The 22,450-nt window shown below is 48.6% G+C and overlaps 1 protein-coding gene across 7 annotated transcripts in view; it reads right to left on the bottom strand.

Moving 5' to 3' along the window:
• Window positions 1-22,450, bottom strand: part of brun (trafficking protein particle complex subunit brun) — a 747,330-nt gene that overhangs the window by 629,954 nt on the left and 94,926 nt on the right. For all 7 annotated transcript variants that reach the window (XR_012829487.1, XM_075698272.1, XM_075698271.1 and 4 more), the window contains exon 5: window positions 7,550-7,725. Coding sequence is in view for 6 of the 7 variants with exons in the window: in XM_075698272.1 (XP_075554387.1) it covers window positions 7,550-7,725 (176 nt within the window). In the remaining variant the exon portion in view is untranslated. The remainder of the gene's footprint in view (window positions 1-7,549; window positions 7,726-22,450) is intronic.

The raw sequence follows: 22,450 nt of genomic DNA on the forward strand, positions 1-22,450 counted from the left end.
AGGTTGCTACCAACAGGCAACAATTCGAAGCGGCGGTAACTGCTACCGCTCAGTCATGCCCTGCGGCGAACATTAGCCCTGGGAATTTGATAAGCTTCAAAGAGGGTAGCGCTACACACGAGGCGCTCTCTCCGGCAGGATGTACCCTTGAAGGCGTGAGGCACATTACACCGAACCCTTCGCCAGAGTTTGCGGAGAGCATGGAGCCACTGCGGCACACTTGCTCAACGCGTTCTGCTCCTGTGCCAGGCATTACTGGCCAGAGCGAGCCTCAACAGGCACTGTTGCACGATGCGATGCGCTTGATTGAGAGGTTGACAGGTGCCGTGCAGAACACTCTGCTGACATCTGCCGCCGCTGCTAGACCGAGAGTGAGGGTGGACTTACCCACCTACAGCGGGTATCATGATTCAGTTAGCGTCAACGAATACCTCGATCGCGTGCCGACTTACCAGCGCGCAACGGGGCTGTCCGATGGCGACATACTGGAACGCGTCGTACCAGTGTCGTTAACTGATCACGCTGCCCGCTGGTTCCGGCTTACTGGCTACCGGTCTAGCACGCTGGCTGAGTTCCGAGCGACCTTACGCGAGGAATTCCTGCCCGCAGATTACGAGCGTCGTCTGCGGCGCGAGTTGGAGCTGCATACTCAGCATCCGGACGAATCCTTGCTCGAGTACGTAAGGGCGATGGACGAACTTTATCGTACCGCTGACCCTTCTGCTCCGAACTGCGATAAGGTGGAGAGAGTCACGCGACAAGCTCATCCCACCTTCGCAGCGTACCTAAGAGGCAGCAAGTTCAGGGATTTGGATGAGCTGGCCTCGCAGGCAAAGCGCATACAGGCGGACATACTCGCCTCGCGCTCATACCGACCACCACCCCCAGCCTCGAGGGCACTTGAGCCGCGATGCGCGTGGAACGGGGACACTTTTCGCACTCGTTCCGGTGGAGATGGTGCGGTTGCTTTCAGTGACGGACAACTGAGAAACGGTTGGGACTTATATGACCGGGCTCTCTACCCGTACACTTATGTCATGCGTGCAGCACGCGCTGCCGATGGCCGAGGTATGCAGAATCGTGGCCGACATGCCGGCTCAAGGATGCCAGAGCAGAGCGTGCCTGCAAGGGAGCAGTCGATAGAGAGGAACAACGGTCAAACGGCGCGAGGCACTGGACGCCAAGCCAGACAAAGGCCGGCTCTCCTCTGTTATCGGTGCAACCAGCCGGGGCACTTCGCCCGGGATTGCAGACAGCCTGCGAACCGAGAGCACGCGCTTTCGGGAAACGAGCGGAGCCGCCGGTAAGCAACGCTGCATGGCCGGCGGCGGTTACAGCGGTGCGAAGTGAGACACATGAACTCCTTGCCCCGCTGGCTTGTCGTTTCGGACCACCCAACGACACGCCAGTGCCGCTCATAGAGGTTACAGTCGCCCGGCGCAGGTTTTTTTGCGCTGTTAGACACAGGAGCAAGCGCTTCACTATTTGGCGACGAGGTGTGTGAACATCTCCGTCGGAACGCTATCCGACTGAGAGAGAGTAATGTGACCTTCCGACTCGCCAGTGGCACGGCGCACGCGAGCTGTGCTGCTAGGCTTGTGGTGCGGTGGGAGAAACGGGTGAGGCGACAACGCCTAGCTCACCTTCCCGGCCTGTAGGTTCCTATAATTCTTGGTAGAGACTTCCTCGCCAAGACGGGCATTGTTATTGACGTCTGCAACGGAGGATATAGGGAGCAAGCATGTGGCACCCTGAAACCTTTCGTTTCATTTCAAAAAGCGTCAGAGACAACTTCGTTCGATGATGCTTCGCACGCAGACCGACCCAACGATTGCCCGAAAAGGTCCCTCAGAACGGTTGCGGCCGGGTCGACATGCCGTCCAGCCAACCGCACTGAGAAAAGAGGCGCGGAGGGGAACTGCTCCCCTCCCGCAAAGCCCATAACCCCCGCTGCGGTGGCAGACTGTGCCGCAGTGAGGGGCGAACGATACCACCCGCTGCTGGACGACTCAAGCAGTTTGTCGGGGGAAGAAAAGGCTCGCCTCTCATCGCTTCTGACTGAATATGACGCCGTATTCACAGAGCGGCCTGGTTGCACTACGCTATACAGGCACAAAATTGAGACAGGCGACGCCTCTCCGTGGAAGTGTAATCCTCGGCCGGTGAGTTTGGCTAAGAGGAAAGCACTAGACAGCGCTCTGGACGAACTGCTCGATACAGGCGTAGTTGAAAGGTCGGACAGCCCATGGGGTTTTCCTGTGGTGTTGGTTCCTAAAAAGGATGGGACGCCCCGCCTTTGTGTTGACTATCGCCGCCTGAACGAGGTGACACGCAAGGACGCATATCCGCTTCGTAGCATTCCCTCGATCGTATCCAACGTTGGCGGAGCGAAGTACTTCACTACGCTCGATGCAAGCAGAGGATACTTTCAGGTGGAGGTAGATCCCTGTGACCGAGAGAAGACTGCCTTCACTTGTCACAGGGGACTTTTCCAGTTTACCCGTATGCCATTCGGACTTGTCGGTGCGCCTGCGACTTACCAGCGCCTGATGGACCGTGTCTTGGGTGACGCAAGGTGGCACCACGCTCTTGCTTACCTGGACGATGTTGTGGTATACTCGCGTACCTTTGATGGGCACTTACGCCATCTCAGGGACGTGTTGGAGCGTCTGAGGTCTGCGGGGATAACGCTAAACCCGACCAAGACCCAGATTGCAGCAACCCGAGTAACGCTACTGGGGTTTGAACTTGATAACGGACGCCTTCTGCCGTGTGATGACAAGGTTCAGGCATTATTGGACTACCCATCACCGGCAGACATAGGCGGACTGAGACGCTTTTTGGGGCTGGCGAACTTCTATCGACAGTTCATCCCAAACTATGCTGCACTGCAAGCCCCCTTGACTATGCTGTTGAGGAAAGGTGAGCAGTGGAGGTGGGGTCCCGAGCAAGAGGAGGCACTGCGCAACCTCGTAAACGCGCTCGTGGAAACCACCGAGTTAAGGCTACCAGACTTGAACAAAGAATTTGTCATTCATACGGACGCCAGCGACCTTGGCCTAGGAGCGGTTTTGCTCCAACAGCACGAAGGTAGTTTGCGCCCGGTAGCTTTTGCCAGCCGCTCTTTGACTCTCACAGAGAAAAATTACTCCGTGACCGAAAAGGAATGTCTAGCGATCATTTTCGCTCTTAAAAAGTTCTACTACTATATTGATGGAGTCCCATTCATAATCGAGACCGATCATATGGCTCTAACTTGGCTTAGGCGCTTAGGAGAGCCGAGCGGCCGGCTCGCGCGATGGGCACTTCTCCTGCAGCGATACGATTTTACCGTTCGCTGCAGGAGAGGAAAGAACAACGTTGTGGCGGACGCACTTTCGCGCGCGCCCGTTGACTGTGAGAAGAGTAACATTACTACTCAACTCACCTCGCCCGAAACTGAGCTTGAGAGCGGACTAACCGCTGCGACGATTGAGGTTGTCAGGAGGGGTAACATTAATACCCATCGTGACCCCTCAGTGACTCAGCCTAAGAGCAGAGTGACTGCTACAATGCTCGACGGCGCTAGTCCCGACGGAAGGGCGGAAGAACCCCCTTCTCAGGACGAAAGCGTGAACCACTTGGACTGCGTCAGTTCAGTGGGGAGCGTGTTCGGCAGAAAGGAGCTGTTAAGAGGCACAGCGGGAGGATCCGTTTTCTAAGAAAGTGTTTGAGGGGCTCCGGAAGCCTGGCGGCGCGGCCACGGCGCACATGGACGCAGCTGGTATTGCTGTGGGTGCGCGGCGCTCCAAAACAGCTGGTAATGCTGTGAGCGCGTTGGATTCCTACCTGCTAGACTCTGACGGCGTCCTGCTGAGATACATTCCCGCGGAGAAGGATACACACGAGTCCTTCAAAGCGGTGATTCCACGCACGCTGAGAGGAGCACTTTTACGCTACTTTCACGATACGTGCATCGCCGGTGCGATTGGCCCTAAGTGGCCCTAAGACTTATCTGAAGTTGTGCCGCTTTGCTACCTGGCCCGGAATGAAGCGGGATGTGATGCGCTACGCCCGCTCTTGCAAAGTGTGCCAACGCGTGAAGCCGCGTGGTGGACGCCCACCCGGGCTCATGCAGCCGATCAATAGCCGAACACCGTGGCAAATTGCGGCATGTGACGTCATGGGGCCTTACCCCAGGACACCGAGCGGGAACCGATTCCTTCTCGTAGTCACAGACCATTTCAGCAAGTGGGTGGAACTGTTCCCCCTACGGAAGCTGACGGCACGCGTAATCATGGGAAAGCTGATCGAGGTGTTTACACGATTCGGCTATCCTGAGCAGCTGATAACGGACAATGCGCCCTACTTCACTGCCAAACTCTTCATGGACTCTTGTGCAGTTCTCGGCATTAAGCACAGGAGAACAACCACGTACCATGCCCAGGCGAATCCCACTGAGCGTGTGAACCGCAACATCAAGCACATGCTAGTTGCATTTGCGGGGACGCACAATGAGTGGGACGCTTGTCTTCCTGAAATTGGATTTGCGATCAGGTCGACAGTGAATCGATCGACTGGGTGTACACCCGCCACCCTCAACCTTGGGAGGGAGCTGTTGAATCCGGTAGAACTTACTCTACAGGAACGAAGCAGCACGGAACTGGTTGTTTCGACGGCACGCGCCGATTATGCGACTGGGCTGCGCGCGAAGGTAATGGAGGCTTTACGAAAAGCGCGACGGAACCTGAGCACTGCACGTGCCGAGCAGAAAGCGCAGTACGACCGCTCTCATCGGGAAGTTCACTACAAAGTGGGCGACCTGGTGTTCAGACGGAATCACGTCCTGAGCGACGCCAGTAAGAAATTCTCAACTTCTCTGGCGCCGAAATGGACAGGACCGTACCGGGTGCGAGAGACTGTCTCTTCGCTCGTGTACAGGCTGGCGGACTTGAAGTTAAGACCGATCAGCCGACCGGTGCATGTCTGCGATCTCAAACCCTACTAGGACAGAGGGAACGAGTGGCCCGAGGAGAACGCTCTCCCGCGCCCGCAGGCAGCGGCATCAGGTGGTACAGCTCAACGTTCGAGCCCAGTGCGGCGTTATAACTTGCGATCTCGGCAGAACTAACTCTGTCCGGTTCGCGGAGGCTATTTTATTGTGCGCGATATTGGACGGAACGCTCCTCCGATGTCTAGCATGCAGGCTTCCAGAGCGAGCACGCGCTTTCTCTTTGGAAGAAGCGAGAGGGGCTAACAGAATTGTCGCAGCAGCAGACCGCCCGTCGGGAGCCGTGCAACAACCATCAAGCAAAAAGGAAAGACCGTCTCCGCTGCCGGTGCGGACGAAGCAGTCAGCAGCGCAGTGCAGGCAACAGGCGGCGAGAAAAGACCCTCCGGCGGCTAACAGCGAGGTGAGAGGTGCAGCGGGCGACTTCCGGTCCGGAATGGTTGCAGCGGCGCAGAATTCTCCGAACCGCACTGAACAGCTCCGCGACCGAGTTTCGAGCTCCGCAACCAAGTACCCAGCCTCAAGGCCGAGCGAAAGACTTCGCCTGCAGGGACAGAGTGGACCCCTGCTGCGCAGTGAGGTGCAAGCCATCGTCAGGGGTGAGTCGGCACGCCTTTGCCGATCTTGCGTGCCGACACCAGCGAGGGTGCGCAACGACAGAGAGCTGTGTCGGGACGAGCAGGAAGGAACGCGTTCGAAAATACCAGAGGGCAACGACCTCTGGGAACATCAAAAGACAGCTGTCCAGCGCCATATCGAGGCTGGTTCGGGGATCGCGTCAGCATAATCGAAACAGCCAAGAGAAATTCAGGGGCCGTTTCGCCACCACGGACCCGGCACGTCCGACAAGGCAGGTGATGCCACCGAGAAGCAAGGTGGCCCGGACCCAGCAGCCTTCTTGCCTCCTACTACATCCTATTACTGTCAAGCTGCTCTGTACCACCATTCGATGTATCGGCCTGGCTCGCGACTACCCACACGGCAACAACGGCGGTCTGCAGCTAGAGCTGCTCCCTCACCAACATGGACTCAAACCGTGTTGCTGTCGGAGTAGCATGTCCCTCTCAGGAAAGCCTCAGGTGACGGCGGCCTCTTAGCGGCTAAAGGGTTATTTTAAGGAGGGGGGGATGTGGGGATCGCACGCGCATCCCGATATCTCCGGAGCGGCCACGCGGTTATCACGCGATAATCACGTGCTCGCTCGCGGAGAGTAGCTGGGAGAGGGCACGTTCGCCGCTCCCGCTGCTCTTCGCGCCTGGCCGCGACGCCGCAGCCCAAGGCACCCCGTTCCCTCCTTTTCTTTTCTTGGAACCGGGGAGACTCCCTCTCCGCCACTCGGGGAGAAGCGCTATTCCCCCGATGCACCGTTGTCTTTCGGTTGAGGAGCTTGCGACTGGCCGCATCTCAATTCAGCCGCTGAGACCGCCGCACGCCGTCCCCCTGTTGCGCCCGGCCTTTGTGTGCGACTGACCGCCCCAGGGCCCGAGCGCGGATCCACTCTGGGTGAGCTGAACGCTTATCAGCCTCTTTTGTGGTTCCCACACTGTGCGGTTTATTTCACCCCAGACGTGCGGAATGCTCCGCCGCTGTGGTTTCGTTTTGTGTTGTATTTGTATGTGTTGTGGCTGTTGTTGTCTGTTGGTATCCTTGTACTCTAAGGTGAATAAACACCTTAGGTTGAGACTCGCCCTGTCCCCACTGGCCTGAACCCACCGTGGTCTCAACTCACTGCGAACCGCGGGTTAGGGGTCACAGCTCTGACTGCTAGGGCTGCTGCGAAAGTGCTAGTAAGCGACTGCCGCTCCGCCGGCGCTGTGCGATCCAGAGAAGGGTCAGGTGCGCACGCGCGAGCCTGAGTAATACCCCTATAGTTCTAATCCCGAATGTTGCCACTGAGAAATCGTAGGAAAATGGATCATATCCATGAGGTTCTCTGTACCACTGTACCAGGTATCATTGCAATAGACCGCACAACCTCGGGCATATTTTGTATAGAAATAAAAGGGGGGGGGGGATTAAGTGCCAAAACCATGATACAATTATGACCAATGCTGTAGTGTGGGTCTATGGATTAATTTAGAGCACCTGGAGATCTGAAACAGCCTAGAACATTCATCTCATGAGGAGACTGCACCTTCCAAGTTACACTGAAAGAACTACTTATTTCCAGGACTTATTTGGGCAACACACCATATGTGCTGGAAATACACCTAACAAACCTTACAAAACTGCTAACAAAGCTTAATCATCCTAAGCATGTTTTATCAACAAGGCTAAACCTCAATACTCATCGAAGTTAGCACTTGTGAGTGTGTCCCCTCATTTGTCTGTCACTGCAATTGCCAAGTACCACTGATCCATAAATAAAATTATGTCACTGAATGCAGGCACTGATGTTATTTCTTACGTTGTGTTGCTACTGAGTTTATAGTATAGTTGTCCAGCTTGTGTTAAAAGCACTGGCGTGAAGCACGCAAAGAAAAGCAAACAAATCTACACCCATGAGATCAGTCCAGGTTCTTGCTTCATTAGGCGAATAAAGCAATGAGACGAGCTCACCTGCCGCAGCCACAGTGCCTTCGAGGGTGGCGGCAAGCCAGAGCCAGTCAGGCACTCCTCGCAGAAGCTCCTGGGCCTCAGTGTAAAGCGCTTGCGCCTCACGGCCCAGACCGAGTTGCAGGCTCAGGTCACCCAGCTGCTTGCGGTGGCGGCCACCACACCGGCGGCGGAACTGTCTGCATTGCATGCGCACATCTCGCATTACTGCCATTAAACTTGCATTCCTAAAAAAAGTACTGCAGTGCAGTCACGATAACGATATCAAAAAAAACAAAATATCTAGTCATTATAACCAATCATTGCTATATGCGGACTGCTATAAAAAAAAAGAAGCTGCCGAACATACCCTCGTATCTCCAAAAGCAAATCCACTTATGATAAAAAACTGGCATTCTAGAAGATTGGATGCGAAAAATGAAACATTTGTTCATACCTCTAAACAGTGTGACAAGCATTGGGCGTGCTAAAATAACCAGATATCTGCACTTGCTTTCGTGCAAGTTTCAGGTTCACAACCACGGTGTGCATCACGGCCAGCGGCTGCGCAAACACTGATGGCAATAATTTCGCGTGCGTGAAATGAATGAGCGATTCTATTGACGACAGTACACTTCGCGTGCATGTTGCAGTCAGTGTGAAAGATGGGTCACTGTCAATCTCGTCGTCACAGCTGCTGCAGTCGTCGTCTCCATCGCACAATGTCGCCGTCTGTCGCAACAACGATCGCCCTGCCAGAGATTCTTTGCAGAACGAGGCAGCGCTATCTGCACTCAGAAACTCATCCATCAATGCACCACCTATTTTATCGCTAGTACCAACGTAGGGTTCGGTAAGTCAATGGCTGCTACTGTGTTGGTTTCACACGTGGGGGGGTTTTGCCCTGGCGCACAAAGCCCGCCGTTTCTGTTGATTGGCATGGTCACTGTTTCTAGCCTTCATGATTGTGCCACACGCGGTTTTCAGAATCATCCATGTCATCGACTGCGCGAGCTCGTACTTTGAGTCTTGCAAAATTTGCAGCTTCGCCTCAAGTGACGCAGCTTTGTGCCTTGCATTCGCCGAGGAAGAGAGAGAGACTATAGAAAGGGAGTGCAGGCATGGTTCACTTCACTTTTTTTTTATCTCTCTCTTGACGTTTGCCGGTATACGCCGGCGATGTTGACGCAAAGCAGCTGGCACCATCTTGTGGCATGCTGCGCCAACTTGCGATGCTCTCCACGGCTTTCGCAATCAGGGCGCTGGTGGGTCGCGCAGCGTGGTAATGGCAACAGATACAAACTCGCGTATGCAAACTTTTCACCTAGTCTTGGCTCAGGGGAACTTAGCAACACAAATTTCACGATTATTTTGCATGGAAAACGCTGCCCATAAGGCTTAATTTCGATCGTTATATCCGATATGCAGCGAATAACATATTATATATTGGTTTTTTTCTCATTGCCCTAATGCATTAATTCATACTATGAAGTCGACTCATCGTTGTAACCGATACATAGTTATATGTGGTAGGGTTATAAGTGGGCTGCACTGTACAGCCAACATTTGTGGCAGCCAAAGTGGAGAACACCTTGGCACAAGGACATCTGCAAATGTGCAACTAGAAAACTTAAACAAGGGACATTCAAATAAATGAATGTGTGATGTTTAGTGGCGCAAGGGCCAGGTGTAGCCAAAGAGCACCATGCTAGTGTTAATGAGTTTGCAGTGGACTGATGAGCTCTGTGAAGTTGATGAGGGTGTAAAGGGACCTAAACTAGTTGCTGTAAATTGTGTAAAATTTACGTGAAGTAACATTATCGCAATGACTAATGATGTGTACTATGAGCATTAAAATGCACTGCGAAAGACTGATGCAATATACAAAATATGTCATGCTAAAATTGGCTAGAGCACTACTCCCTCACCAGAGCCCTTGAAACATAAGGGCCTAGAGGCATGCGCTACACAAAACAACTATCATAGCAGCATCCTCTGGAAAGAAGTCACACTACGAATTTAACGGGCTTATAGCATGTAGGACAACATCATTCAAGAAAATGAGGACTGCTTTGGTTCTTCACCAAGAAACATAGTCGGATGAAGAGGAACACAATAGTGGCATGCAAGAGGAAAATGTTTCTTCCTTTCTCTTTCAGCTTCCCCACACTCTAGGAAGGCGTGCAGGATGGTCAGCCTGTCACCACATCTACCACAGGTTGGAGGCTCGTTACCAGTCAAGAGAAAATTATGAGTGTAAAATGTGTGTCTTATTTTGACTAGTGAATAGGACATCTGTTCGTGTTTTTGTAGTTGGAGGCCAGAAACCTAACTTAAGCTTAATTATGTGAAGCTTATTGCTCGTTTCAGCATCCCACAAGTGTTGCCAGTGGCTTTGCACTTTGTTTCGTAGGAAAGGCTTCATGTCTGAGGCAGGGACAGCAGCAGAACGAATAGCTTGCGATGCTAATGATTTGGCAATTTTGTCAGCAAGCACCTTACTTTCGACTCCTCTAAAGCCAGGAACCCAGCATATGGCTACACACCTATAAGATAAATGTTGCACAAGATTGAGTAAAGTTCAATAAAAATGGGGTTTGTGTGCTTGTGTAAAGACATTAGCACTTGTACAAGACTTAACGAGTATGTGAATATTATTGCTCTGTGAAGTTTTAATTTCGTTATATGTTTTACTGTCGAGAGCACTGCATAGGCTTCTTCAATGAAGAGACTTATTAGGGTGTTCAATACATCAGATTTAGAAAAAGAGGGACCAACAGCTGCGTAAGATACGCCAGCATGTGACTGACACATCTGCACAGAATTCGGAGCAGGAGTACTTCGATTGATGTTCCCAGAAATGCACAGCGATTCTGAGCTCAAGAGCCTGATTTCCGACCTCTACAAAGGATACATTGCATTCTATCACCTGCCAATCCCAGGGCGGTAGGTAATAGCTTAGCTGGAGGCATTAGGCAATGTTCGAGAATTACGACATCCATTTCTTCACTAAGTTCTCTCACACGCAGTGAGAAAGGTAGTCTCATAGAAGGTCTATAACGAAAAAGTGTTGCATACGTCAAGTCGTTAAAGGTTGTGGAACACGGATGTTCCTGATTAGAGTTTGAGAAAATGGGTGAAGCTGATGTATTTTCTCAGAAAATAGAGTGACCACTCATCTGACTGTAGGTATAGACTTTCGACAGAGCTTGTTCTAAATGTACCAGTGGCCAGACGGATATCCAGATGGTGGATGGGATCTAGCAACTTTAGCGCACTTGGGGCGGCAGAGTGATATAGCACTGCATCATAGTCCAATCGTGATCAAATTAGGCTCCTCTAATGATTCAATAAACACTTCCTGTCGCTACCCCATGTTGTGTGGGATAAAATATTAAGTAAGTTCATTGTTTTTAGACATGTTATTTTAAGATATTTTATGTGTGTAATGAAAGTAAGCCTGAAGTCAAGTATAACACCTAGAAATTTATGCTCCTTGTTCACAGGTATTTGTTGCCCATACATTTCAACAGTGGGATCTGCAGCAAGCCCTTCCTTCTTGGTGGAAAGAACACGAACTTTTGTTAGGGTTCACTTTTTTTTTTCAAATTCAAGTTTAAATTGGTTATTAATCTTTGAAAACACAATAGGAATGTGTCCAACACTGTTTGGACCCATAGTCATAAGCTGATGATGGGCTAAAAAAATAAAGCACAATAATGCAGACACTTCATTATCTATAAAATGCATAACAGAATGCATAACAAGGAGCAATTGCATCAATTCCCGAAAACAGCTTACATGTTCACATTATATGGTAAAACCGGATGCATACAACAGGTAGAATATATCCAAGATAAAGCAATGCATGTACATGCAGAAGTGTCTCGCTCCAGGAACAAACGTTCAAGCATATTTTATGTGGTGTGGAAGGGTGTTCCATACTTCTGCCCCTATAAAAGATAGTTGTGTTTCTCCATATACGTTGTGTGTGGGCGCGAGGTTAAAGTTACCAAGTGTTACATTTGTGTTACTATTGTAAGTCCATCCCCATGACTCGAGACAGTATGAGAGGTGGCTATAATAAAGGAGAAATATTATATGTGTAGTCATGAGCCTGTATCAATTTATAGCACCCTGAAGCCATCTCCGCCCCCACCGTAAATGATTTTGCCAGTGCAGGTGGCTATCAAAAAATATGTCAAGATACTTAAAAGAAGGTGTGCTCTAGTATGGTATTGTCAATGCTAATACGCACAGGGCTAAGGTCTACATGTTTACTAGGGGAGCCAAGCGACGAACCTGTTTTCATCTGCCCACTTAGAAACTTTGTTCAAGCACTGTTGTACTTGTCTCTCACAGACTGTTAGGCTGCAGGATCTGAAACCTATTTGTATGTCGTCTATGTAGACGGAATAAAAAATAGCTGGTGGTAATAATGTACAAACCGTGTTCACGTTAACAACAAAGAGCGTGCAACTGAGTACGCCTCCCTGGGGTACCCCAGTTTTCTGTATGAATGTACGCGACAGTGCATTACTTATTTTTACACGGAATGTATGGTTGTGTAGAGCTCTCTATAACCTTTATAGAGAGCTCTCTATAAAGGTTAAGATATTGCTGCAGATGCCCAGCGCTGACAGGTTGCACAGGATTCCGTAACGTCAAGTTGTATTGTACACTTCTTCCATATCAAAAAACTCGGATAAGAAGGATTGTTTATGTACGAAGGCATCGCAAATGTTTGCTTCGATGCGCACGAGATGGTCGGTTGTGGATAGTCTTTCTCTAAAACCACGCTGATATGGATCAAGAATTTTGTTTGACTCAAGGAAGTGTAAAAGGCAATGGTTCGTCATTTTTTCAAAAAGTTTACAAATACAACTTGCGAGGGCGACTGGGTGCCAATTTGCTACTAATTTATTTATTTATTTGGTAGATACTGCCGGCCTGAGTGTCAGGCCTTGGGCAGGAGTAGGTATGAAACATGAAGCAATAAAAGAATAAATGATCAATACAAGGATACAAAAATTCCTTAACAGGATCCTAAGGTTGCGCGTAACAGCACTCGGCTCTGTGCATAACAAAGTGAGTATTCTATATCGCAGCTTATATATATAATGTACTAGTAAGACACAACTGTTACACACTTTTCTCTTGAGGGATAATGGCAACCTGCTGTTCATAATCTGAGAATGCCTGCCAAATGCACCCCCAGCCCATTCTTATTCTTCTGATTATTTCAGTCTCATGATGCAGATCCGCAGTCACTACCTGTCCTAAGTACATGTATTCTCTTACCCCTTCCAGTACCTCGCTACCTATCGTAAACTGCTGTTCTCTTCCGAGACTGTTAAACATTACTTTAGTTTCCTGCAGATTAATTTTTACACCCACCCTTCTGCTTTGCCTCTCCAGGTCGGTGAGCATGCATTGCAATTGGTCCCCTGAGTTACTAAGCAAGGCAATATCATCAGCAAATTGCAAGTTACTAAGCTATTCTCCACTGACTCTTATCCCCAATTTTCCCAATCCAGGTCTCTGAATACCTCATGTAAACACGCGGTGAATAGCATAGGAGAGATTGTATCTCCCTGCCTGACGCCTTTCTTTATTGGGATTTTGTTGCTTTCTTTGTGGAGGACTACGCTGGCTGTGGAGCCGCTATAGATATCTTTCAGTATTTTTACATACGACTTGTCTACACCCTGATTCCGTAATGCCTCCATGACTGCTGAGGTTTCGACTGAATCAAACGCTTTCTCGTAATCAATGAAAGCTATATATAAGGGTTGGTTATATTCCGCACATTTCTCTATCCCCTGATTGATAGTGTGAATATGGTCTATTGTTGAGTAGCCTTTAGGAATCTTGCCTGGTCCAAGGAAAAACACTTATACGACAACACAAGTGACTTGTCGTCTGCCTTTGGAATGGGAGTAATGATGACTTGTTTTAAATTGTGGGGTAGTTAAGTGCTGTGAAGCGATTTTTTAAATATTAGGCAAAGGTATTTTGAGCACCATTCAGCATATCGGAAGAGAAAGTCAGTAGGAATATCATCAATACCAGGCAACTTCTTTATATAGAAGTTAAGCTAGAGCGAAAAAACGTCCTTTTCACTTATATGAACATCGTCAATAGGTGGTTTGATGTCAAAACCAGGGAAGCATGAAACGTTGCTGCTGTCCTCATTGGTAAAAATTGAGCAAAAGTAATCAGTGAAGGCATCAACGATTAGCACCTGATCAGTCACAGCTATCCCTTGCAAAAGAAGACTGCTGGGTGGTTATTTCCTGGGGAATAGATAATGCCAGAACTTGTGCAGCAAGGAAACAAGAAACCCTTATAAGTAAACAGTTTTCTTTTTGACGTACAAACAAAGGCATAAACCACTATGGGGGCACGTCAGCTGGATTAAGTAATGATTACTCGTTTTAGTCGTAGAACAAGTGTCACTGACCTGCGTAAAAAGCAGCAGCGGGTTTAGCATGATCCGGACGGTAGGCCAGCTGACGTGCCCACTGAAGTGATCCCTTAGCGGCGAGCTTCTTATAAAGGCAGGCGTCAAAGAACATGAAGACGATGGCATCCACGTGAGTCGATATCCGGGCGTATCAGGTGTGCAAGCACTGTCTATGGTGACGCGAAGAATCAGCCACAAAGAATCCTTGTCAACAGCGGCTGCTCCCGTCGTCTTTAGGAGCAAAATCTGCGTAAAAAGCAGCAGCGGGTTTAGCATGATCCAGACGGTAGGCCAGCTGGCGTGCCCGCTGAAGTGATCCGTTAGCGGCGAGCTTCTTATAAAGGCAGGTGTCGAAGAACATGAAGACGGTGGCATCCACATGAGCCGATATCTGGGCGTATCAGGTGTGCAAGCGCTGTCTATGGCGACGCGAAGAACCAGCCACGAAGTATCCTTGTCAACAGCGGCTGCTCCCGTCGTCTTTAGGAGCAAAATCTGCATAAAAAGCAGCAGCGGGTTTAGCATGATCCGGACGGTAGCTGACGTGCCCACTCAGTTGGCCGATGTGGGGTCTCTGCCTTGTTTCAAAATCGGAACGACAAGGGCTTCTTTCCATGCAGTAGGGAGGCAGCCCGCAGCATAAATAGCGTTGAAAAGTGCAAGTGGGGTTATTTGAGTATCACTGGGAAGGTATTTAATCACGTTGTACATGATCTCGTCAGATCCAGGTGCAGAGCTCTAACATACAGTCAAGGAGGCTCTTAACTCAGCAATGTTAAAAGGCTGGTTATAAGGTTCTTTCTGTCTCCATTTGCAGTCGATGGCTTTGTGTTTTGCTACTTGTTTGTGCTTTAGGAATGCCCCGGAGTAATGGTTAGAACTGGAAACACACTGAAAGTGTTTGCCAAGAGCGTCAGCTTGGTCTTCCAAGCTGTTCGCTTCATCGTTCACTAGGGGCAACGGATGAATTTCTTGTCCCTTTAGCCTTTACAGCCCGTCCCATAGTATAGCTTTTTGAGTATATGAATTTATGCCTGAGAGAAAACTCTGCCACCTTGCCCTCTTTGCCTGTCATTGCGTCTTTAATTGGGACTTAACCTGTTTAAATTCTATTCGATTTTCGGCCATAGACGATTTACGTAGTTTGCCCCAAGCTTTATTTTGTTTCCTCCATGCCTCTCTACAATCCTCATTCCACCAGGAGATGGGTCTTTTGAATGGGTTGCCACTTGTTTGATGAATGAGCTTTTTTGTGGCACCAAAAAGTGGTAAAGTATGAAACAGCATGATCCATACTACAATTATCTATAAAATTTTGTGATAAATAGGTAAATTCCTTAAAACATTCCCAGTCAGCTGAGGCCAGTTTCTAGCGAGGAAAGTAAGGAAGGAAGTCATTTTGGTTTATTAAGTTCAGTGTTACTGGAAAGTGATCACTGCCAAATGTATTTTTAGTTACACACCATTCTAAATCAAGGAAGATAGAAGGGGTGGTGATCAACAGGTCTATTGATGAGTATTAATTATGGCAAGGATTGTAATATGTTGGTTCCTTTTTATTGAAGAGGCACACACTGGAGTTTAAAAGGAAGTTTTCAATCAGACGACCTCTCGCATCACATCACGAGTCTCCCCATATCAAGTTGTGAGCGTTAACATCTCCCACGAGTCTAAGGCTCGGGAAGCTGATCAATGACGTTATAAAAGACTTCTTTCGAGCGATGGTTCGGGACTATATAACTAGCACATACAGTGACCTAAAATACTATTTCGGCATATTTAATTATTTGAATAAACATCGTGCAGCGTATTCCTTTGTGCAGACAATCATTGCTCCCACACTTGCACCCTCTTCTGTAAAGATTATTACATAGCTGCCATACATGGATCTTGGGATGCTAGTATTTTCTTGAGGTTACTTCAGTAAATTTGTGCAAGTACGTATGTTGATCAGCACTCTTGACTTCAGTGTTTTCATTAATATGTCAAATGTGGGAGGGGGAGGGGCACCAGCTTTTTATGCTTGTCTAAGTGCCGAATATACGTAACTAGGACCCTTTGTTACAGCTTCAGACTTTGACCAGATTATCTCGTGGCAGTTAAAGATATTTCCATCGCTTATGGCTGAGAGTGGCATATAGGAACGCTTATTTTTAGCAATGACTAACTTATTAAAAACCAAACTGACATTGTCTCAAGGGGCGTCTGAAGGGCGATGCTTCGGCAAGCTACAGACTTGCCGGCTACAATTGCTACACCACCGGAGGCATTAGCCTTATCACTGTCTTTTCGGAAGATTGTAAAATTTCGAAGAAAACTAGTGTTCGTAGGCTTCAAATGTGTCTCTTGAACACACAGAAACTTTGGATTATGCTTGTGTAGGAGTTCTCCAATATCATCAAGGTTATGAAGAAGTCCTCTAACATTCCATTGTAGTATTTGTGTCTCCATTATGATAAATATGTTTTATGCTGTGTGTTTAAGAGACGACGATTAGCTCGTGGGCCTTCTCCTGGCGCCGTGACACGAGTTTTGTCTTTTTTGGAGAAATCATGAGAGTCTGGCCGCTCCTTAGGCGCTGCTGGCGCCTTCTGGCTGGCTGTTGTGTCCATTGCCTCTTGCAAGGCGCTGGAATCATGCTCTTACGAGCGCACGCTGCATTTGATGCGAAGGCCTCGTCTTGATAGATGAGACCTTTGAGGCCACTGGCTCGGAGGTCGAAGGTCCCTTCTGCTGGCTTGGCGCAGCAGTGCTAACTGCAGCCACCAAGGGGACGGGTGGCATGACCGCAGGCCCACTGTGTGTGGGCTGGACAGCCGCCGGAGGCTGTAGTGGAGCTGCCCCCTGATGCGTCACTTCTGCAAAACTAACTTTAGGCAGGTAGGACACCTGCCTGCGTGCTTCCTTGAATGAGATGTTTTTTTTTACTTTTATTGTCACAATTTTTTATTTTTTTCCATAATGGGCACGACCACGAGTACGCACCGTGCTCTCCATCACAGTTTACACAGTGGAGAGAATTTTTACACGATTCAGAGGAGTGCTCATGAGCCCTGCATTTAGCACAAGTTTGACAACCTCGGCAGTTCTGTGGACAAATCGCTGGCATTTAAAACATCTCAGAGGAATTAGGACATATGGTCTGACCCGGATCTTCACATACCCTGTCTCAATATTCTCAGGGAGCACACTTGAACCAAAAGTAAGTATTAGATGCTTTGTTCTAACCTCTTTCTCCGTCACACCTTAGCAGAATCCTCTTAACATTGGTTATATTTTGATCGCTCCAGCCTTCTAATAGTTCAGCTTCTGTTAGCTCCATCACATCATCATTGGAAACACCACAGGTGGTGTTCATCATGCGATGTGGCGTCACTGTCACTGGGACATCTCCAAATGATACTAGGTTATGCAGCTTCTCGTGTTGCTTTTTGTCGCGGAGTTAGAAAAGGAGGTCGCCGCTAGCCATAGGATAGGATAGGGATAACTTTAATAAAGTGCCAGGAAACGACGGTTAAACGCATCGTGACGCTGGCCAAGCGTCGACCCAGGGTTATACCCTATTCTGCACTAGCCCTATTGGGCCCATTTGTAGTGGGTCATGAGGCTTGTGCTTTTCGAACGCACCCTGGGCCTGCTGGATGGCTTATAGTTGTGAGTCCTTGTCTGCAGACTGCAGTGCACCTTGAAGTTCGAGCGGGTAAGTCCTGGAGGTAGCTGCCGTCAGGAACCTGGCACAGTCCCACATGATGTGCCATTGGTCCGCCGGGCCCGCTGCACAAGCACTGCACAGCCCACTCTGATAGAGCTCTGGGTGAAGCACGTGCAGCGCTGCGGGGGCGAGGAGTGACGCGGCCTGTATTTGTCTTAGGATTACGGCCTCCTCCCGACTAAGTGCCGGGTGGGGAGGCGGCATTGTCCGTCGAGCTAAGCGGTAACACTTGGTTATTTCGGCATAACTAGTCAATCTGTCCTTGGTTTCAAACCACCACACAGAACGGTCACTCTCGGGAGCGCGGAAAGTAAGCGCTCGCGCCGCCGAATGGGCCGTCTCGTGGTTCGGTGAGGATGCACACTCGCCAGCGTGCGCCGGGAACCACTTGATACGGATGGTGCTGCCGCGGTCTTGAAGTTGGAGCTTGCCGATGAGCTTGCCGCTAGCCATCTGATTCTTTATAGCCTGGTCCAAGTGCCTGAGTTAGGGATTTCGAAACAACAAAAGGCGAGATTGTTCATGCTTGCTTTTCTTGTTTTTCAGAGTGGATGACATGTAATTGGGGGAAGGTTTCCTTTTGCCGACCAAAAATTCAAAGATTTTATCAGTGCACCCCCTTTTCACAGGGAGTGATCATGCAGTGGAGGGAAGGAAGTAGCCATACGTAGACGTGCAGTTTTTGGCAACCACGCCAGCTACCCACCATGGAGCCCTACAAGGGGATGCTGAAGGGCCCGCTGCAAATGCCAGCTGTACATTACCACTATAACCAATTTGACATAATCTAGGTTAACCCTTGCTGCCTGGAAGATCGGAAGTAATAAAGAAATGAGTAGGAGACAGAAAAGATGGAACGTGAGAAAAAGACAAAGGTTGGAGCAAGAGAGAGACAGGAAAAGGCAACTACCGCTTTCCCCCAGGTGGGTCAGTTCAGGAGTGCCGTCTCTGTGAAGCCGAGGCCAAAGGAGTGCGTCGCCTCTGCTAAGGGGCCTTAAAGGTCCTAACACTTAGCATTGGCTCAATCCGCAGGACCGCCTTTTTCTAAGACACGGCTAAGCCATGCATGGTTAAGCATGGGAGGCGACATGTGCTTGGGTACGAGGTGTCACAACACACCAAACGCTTGCTGACGCGGACACCCCTACGGGGAAGGGACATTCAAATAACTAGATTTCTGAGTTAGACTGAACTACACTAATATTCAATAACAAAGGTCTTCCAATATCGAATATATTTTCTCATGTATATACAAAGTACAACAAATGTTTGATGAAGCTCATTATGAAAAAGAAATGCTCACATTGTTAGTCATATTTAGTTGTTAAGAAAAGCAATAAAGTGAGATAAGGAGCTCAGGTAATGTTTTCTAAAAGCTATAAAACATGACATAGCTCGCCCGCTGGTGTGCTTTGAAGTTCCTGATGTGACTGAAAAAAACTTTTCCTACTAGTTAGTTTTTGAAGGAATAAATTCATTTCAAGTCAATTGTACTACATACCAACTGAAAGTGCCGACACACTGAAAGGAGGTTTAGATCGCTCCCATGGTGGCCATATCCATTGTGCTGTCTCAATGCACCTACTAGGTGAAGACGCCCTCCTGTTTGGGGACAAATATCTTTTTTCCAAGTGTCTTATAAGGACTGAACACCGAGCCAGGAGTGTGCTTATGCCTACTTTATTAGTAGGAACCCTGTGGCAGCACTAGTCTGCCTCCTACAGCCATGGCAGATGCTCTTCAACAAGGGGCGCCCAGAGTTCACACACACAATCGCTATAGGCCCCCTTCCGAGATGCAAACCCCAACAAGTAGCCGAGCACCAGACCCGGGAACATTTCTAGCCATTCAAAAAAATTGCAGTAGAACCCATCTCCTGATGACTGTCGACATTAATGCATTAGGATTGAATCAATATATAATGACACAACATACTGCCAGTGTCAAAACAAGCTATATATAAAGTGTGTACCGCTGTGGCACTCCTCGCACGTCCCAAAGAACACTGGGCACTATCTAGCACCGCTGCCACGAAGCCTGCGTGTGGCCTCTGAAATGCGTGCCAGTGCGTAAAAATGCTGAGAACTGCATCATGTGGCAACCGGGCTCCTCTCTCACGCTCATTCCTGGACATGCTATGCCATCACTGCTGAGAAGTCCATGCGTGGCCTTAGAGACTAGAAGTGTGGTGCGCCAGTGCCTACGCACACTCAGTGGGGCAGATACCGAGTGACCCAGATTGGCGAGAGGTTCACTGAAGAACGGCACATACCCAGTGCATTCATGGCTCGGCTTGCTCCAAGCATTGATGTGAAAGGTGTTCACTGAAGAACGGCACATACCCAGTGCATTCATGGCTCAGCTTGCTCCAAGCATTGATGTGAAAGGTGTTCGTTGAAAAGCAGCACATACTGAGTGCATTCATGGCTCAGCTTGCTCAAGCATTGATGTGAAAGGTGTTCGTTGAAAAGCAGCACATACTGAGTGCATTCATGGCTCAGCTTGCTCCAACCATTGATGTGAAAGGTGTTCGTTGAAAAGCAGCACATACCCAGTGCATTCATGGCTCAGCTTGCTCCAAGCATTGATGTGAAAGGCGTTCATTGAAGAGAGGCACATACCCGGCATATTCCTTGGCTTGCTCCAAGCGTTGACCTGAAAGGTGTTCATTGAAAGGCGGCCCCTGTTCTAAGTGACATTTTATTAGCCAGTTATAACCGCAACCTCGAAACTAAGCTCAGGCAGACGAGCACCGTAAAGTGATGAGATATGTTCCTGACTAATTTTTTATAATACCAACCCCCTTGGTGTGGAGCCTGCTGCTGTTATAATATATGACAAAGTTCCGCACAGTATTAAGTTCCTTTGAATTGACCATGAAGCATCCATCCGATAATAAACACAGGGAAGGCGGGAGATGGAAATTCAAGATGATGAGCAAAACGAGAACAAGGTGAAAGCAGGAGCCAACGTTTCAACAAGTCGACTTGTCTTCTTCAAGGCGACGTATGCTTTCCTTCGCCACAGTGTATATAGGTGGGGTTCTAAAGGGAAGAGAGTGTAAGGCGGGTGAGTGCGGCAACAAGCGAAGGTGTATTAGCATGTCGAATTGAGAATAAAGTAATGCTGTGCACAAGACCAAGGGCCTGGCCCTCTGTCAACCACATGTCAACGCACGCGTGTTAGCCGGCGTGTCAACGACGCCTGACACACTGGCTGAAAAAAAAGAAGAAAAAGAAAAGAAAAGCAAAATACGCTAAGAAACCAAATTAAGTGTTATCGCCCATAGCTTCTAAAAGTAGAGTTTAAAATAGATTCTAAAACTCCCTTTGTAACGTTTATGCCTACTGGTTGCAATGTCTTGAGCTTATGGATAAGGTGTGATTCTTCAAAAAAAAATTTAATTATAGGGTTTTACGTGCCAAAACCACTTTCTGATTATGAGGCACGCAAGGTATGATTCTCTGTATTTTCTTTCTCGTTCAGAACGTAAATGTGAAATACAGAGAATCATATCTTATCCATAAGTGACAGAGTGAACTCCTCCTATAACTAACGATGAGGTCAGAAGGGCCTTGCAGAACATGAAACGAGGAAGAGCGGCAGGAGAAGCTGGAATAACAGTCGATTTAATCAAAGATAGAGGAGACCTAATGCTTGAAAAACTGGCGGCTCTTTATATGGAGTGTCTGTCGACTGCAAGAGTCCCAGAAAACTGGAAGAATACAAACATACTAATCCACAAAAAGGAATACCTTAAAGAAATGAAAAATTATAGGCCCATTAGCTTACTTCCAATGTTATATAAAATATTCAACAAAATTATCTCCTACAGAATAAGAGAAACACTGGACTTTAGTCAAGCAAGGGAACAGGCAGGTTTCAGGAAGGAATACTCAAGAATGGATCACATCCATGCAATCAATCAGGTAACCGAGAAATCCGCAGAATCCGATCTGCCTCTCTATATGGCTCTCATAGATTACGAAAAGGCATAAGAATTATGGGGTTTTATGTGCCAAAACCACTATCCGATTATGAGGCACGTGACTAAAAGGCATTTGATTCAGTCGAGATACCAGCAGTCATAGAGGAATTACGTAAGCAAGGAGTACAGGATGCTTGCGTAAATATCTGGAAAGTATCTACAGAGATTCCATAGCTACCTCGATTCTCCACAAGTAGGAAGATATATATAAAAAAAGGAGTCAGAGAAGGAGACGCTGCTATTGCTATTCATTGCGTGCTTGGAAGAAGTACTCAAGCTACTAAACTGGGAAGGCTTAGGAGTAAGGATCAATGATGAATATCTCGGCAACCTTCGATTTGCAGATGACATTGTCCTGTTCAGCAACACTGGGGACAAGTTACAACAAATGATTGAAGACCTTAACAGAGAGGGTATAAGAGTGGGTTGAAGATCAATATGCAGAAGACAAAGATAATAATCAATAGACGGGCAAGGGAACAAGAGTTCAGGATCACCAGTCAGATTCTAGAGTCTATGAAGGAGGTATGTTTACTTTGTGGGGAGCACACATGGCCCATCTTCCCCCACGTCATCGCGTCAAGAGCAGGCATAGACACGGGAGAGGCGCACTACGCCCTCTCCCGATTCTCCCTTGCTCTCGCGACGTGACGTGCGCGCACCCTTCCTCCCCGACTCGCGGGCAGTTAGCTGACGGGCGAGGAGTACATTCCCGTCGCCCAGGTAAAAAGGTACAAAACAGCGCGACAGGGGGAGACC

Source organism: Dermacentor variabilis, chromosome 7 (genome assembly GCF_050947875.1).
Source record: "Dermacentor variabilis isolate Ectoservices chromosome 7, ASM5094787v1, whole genome shotgun sequence".
NCBI classification, from domain to species: Eukaryota; Metazoa; Arthropoda; class Arachnida; order Ixodida; family Ixodidae; genus Dermacentor; species Dermacentor variabilis.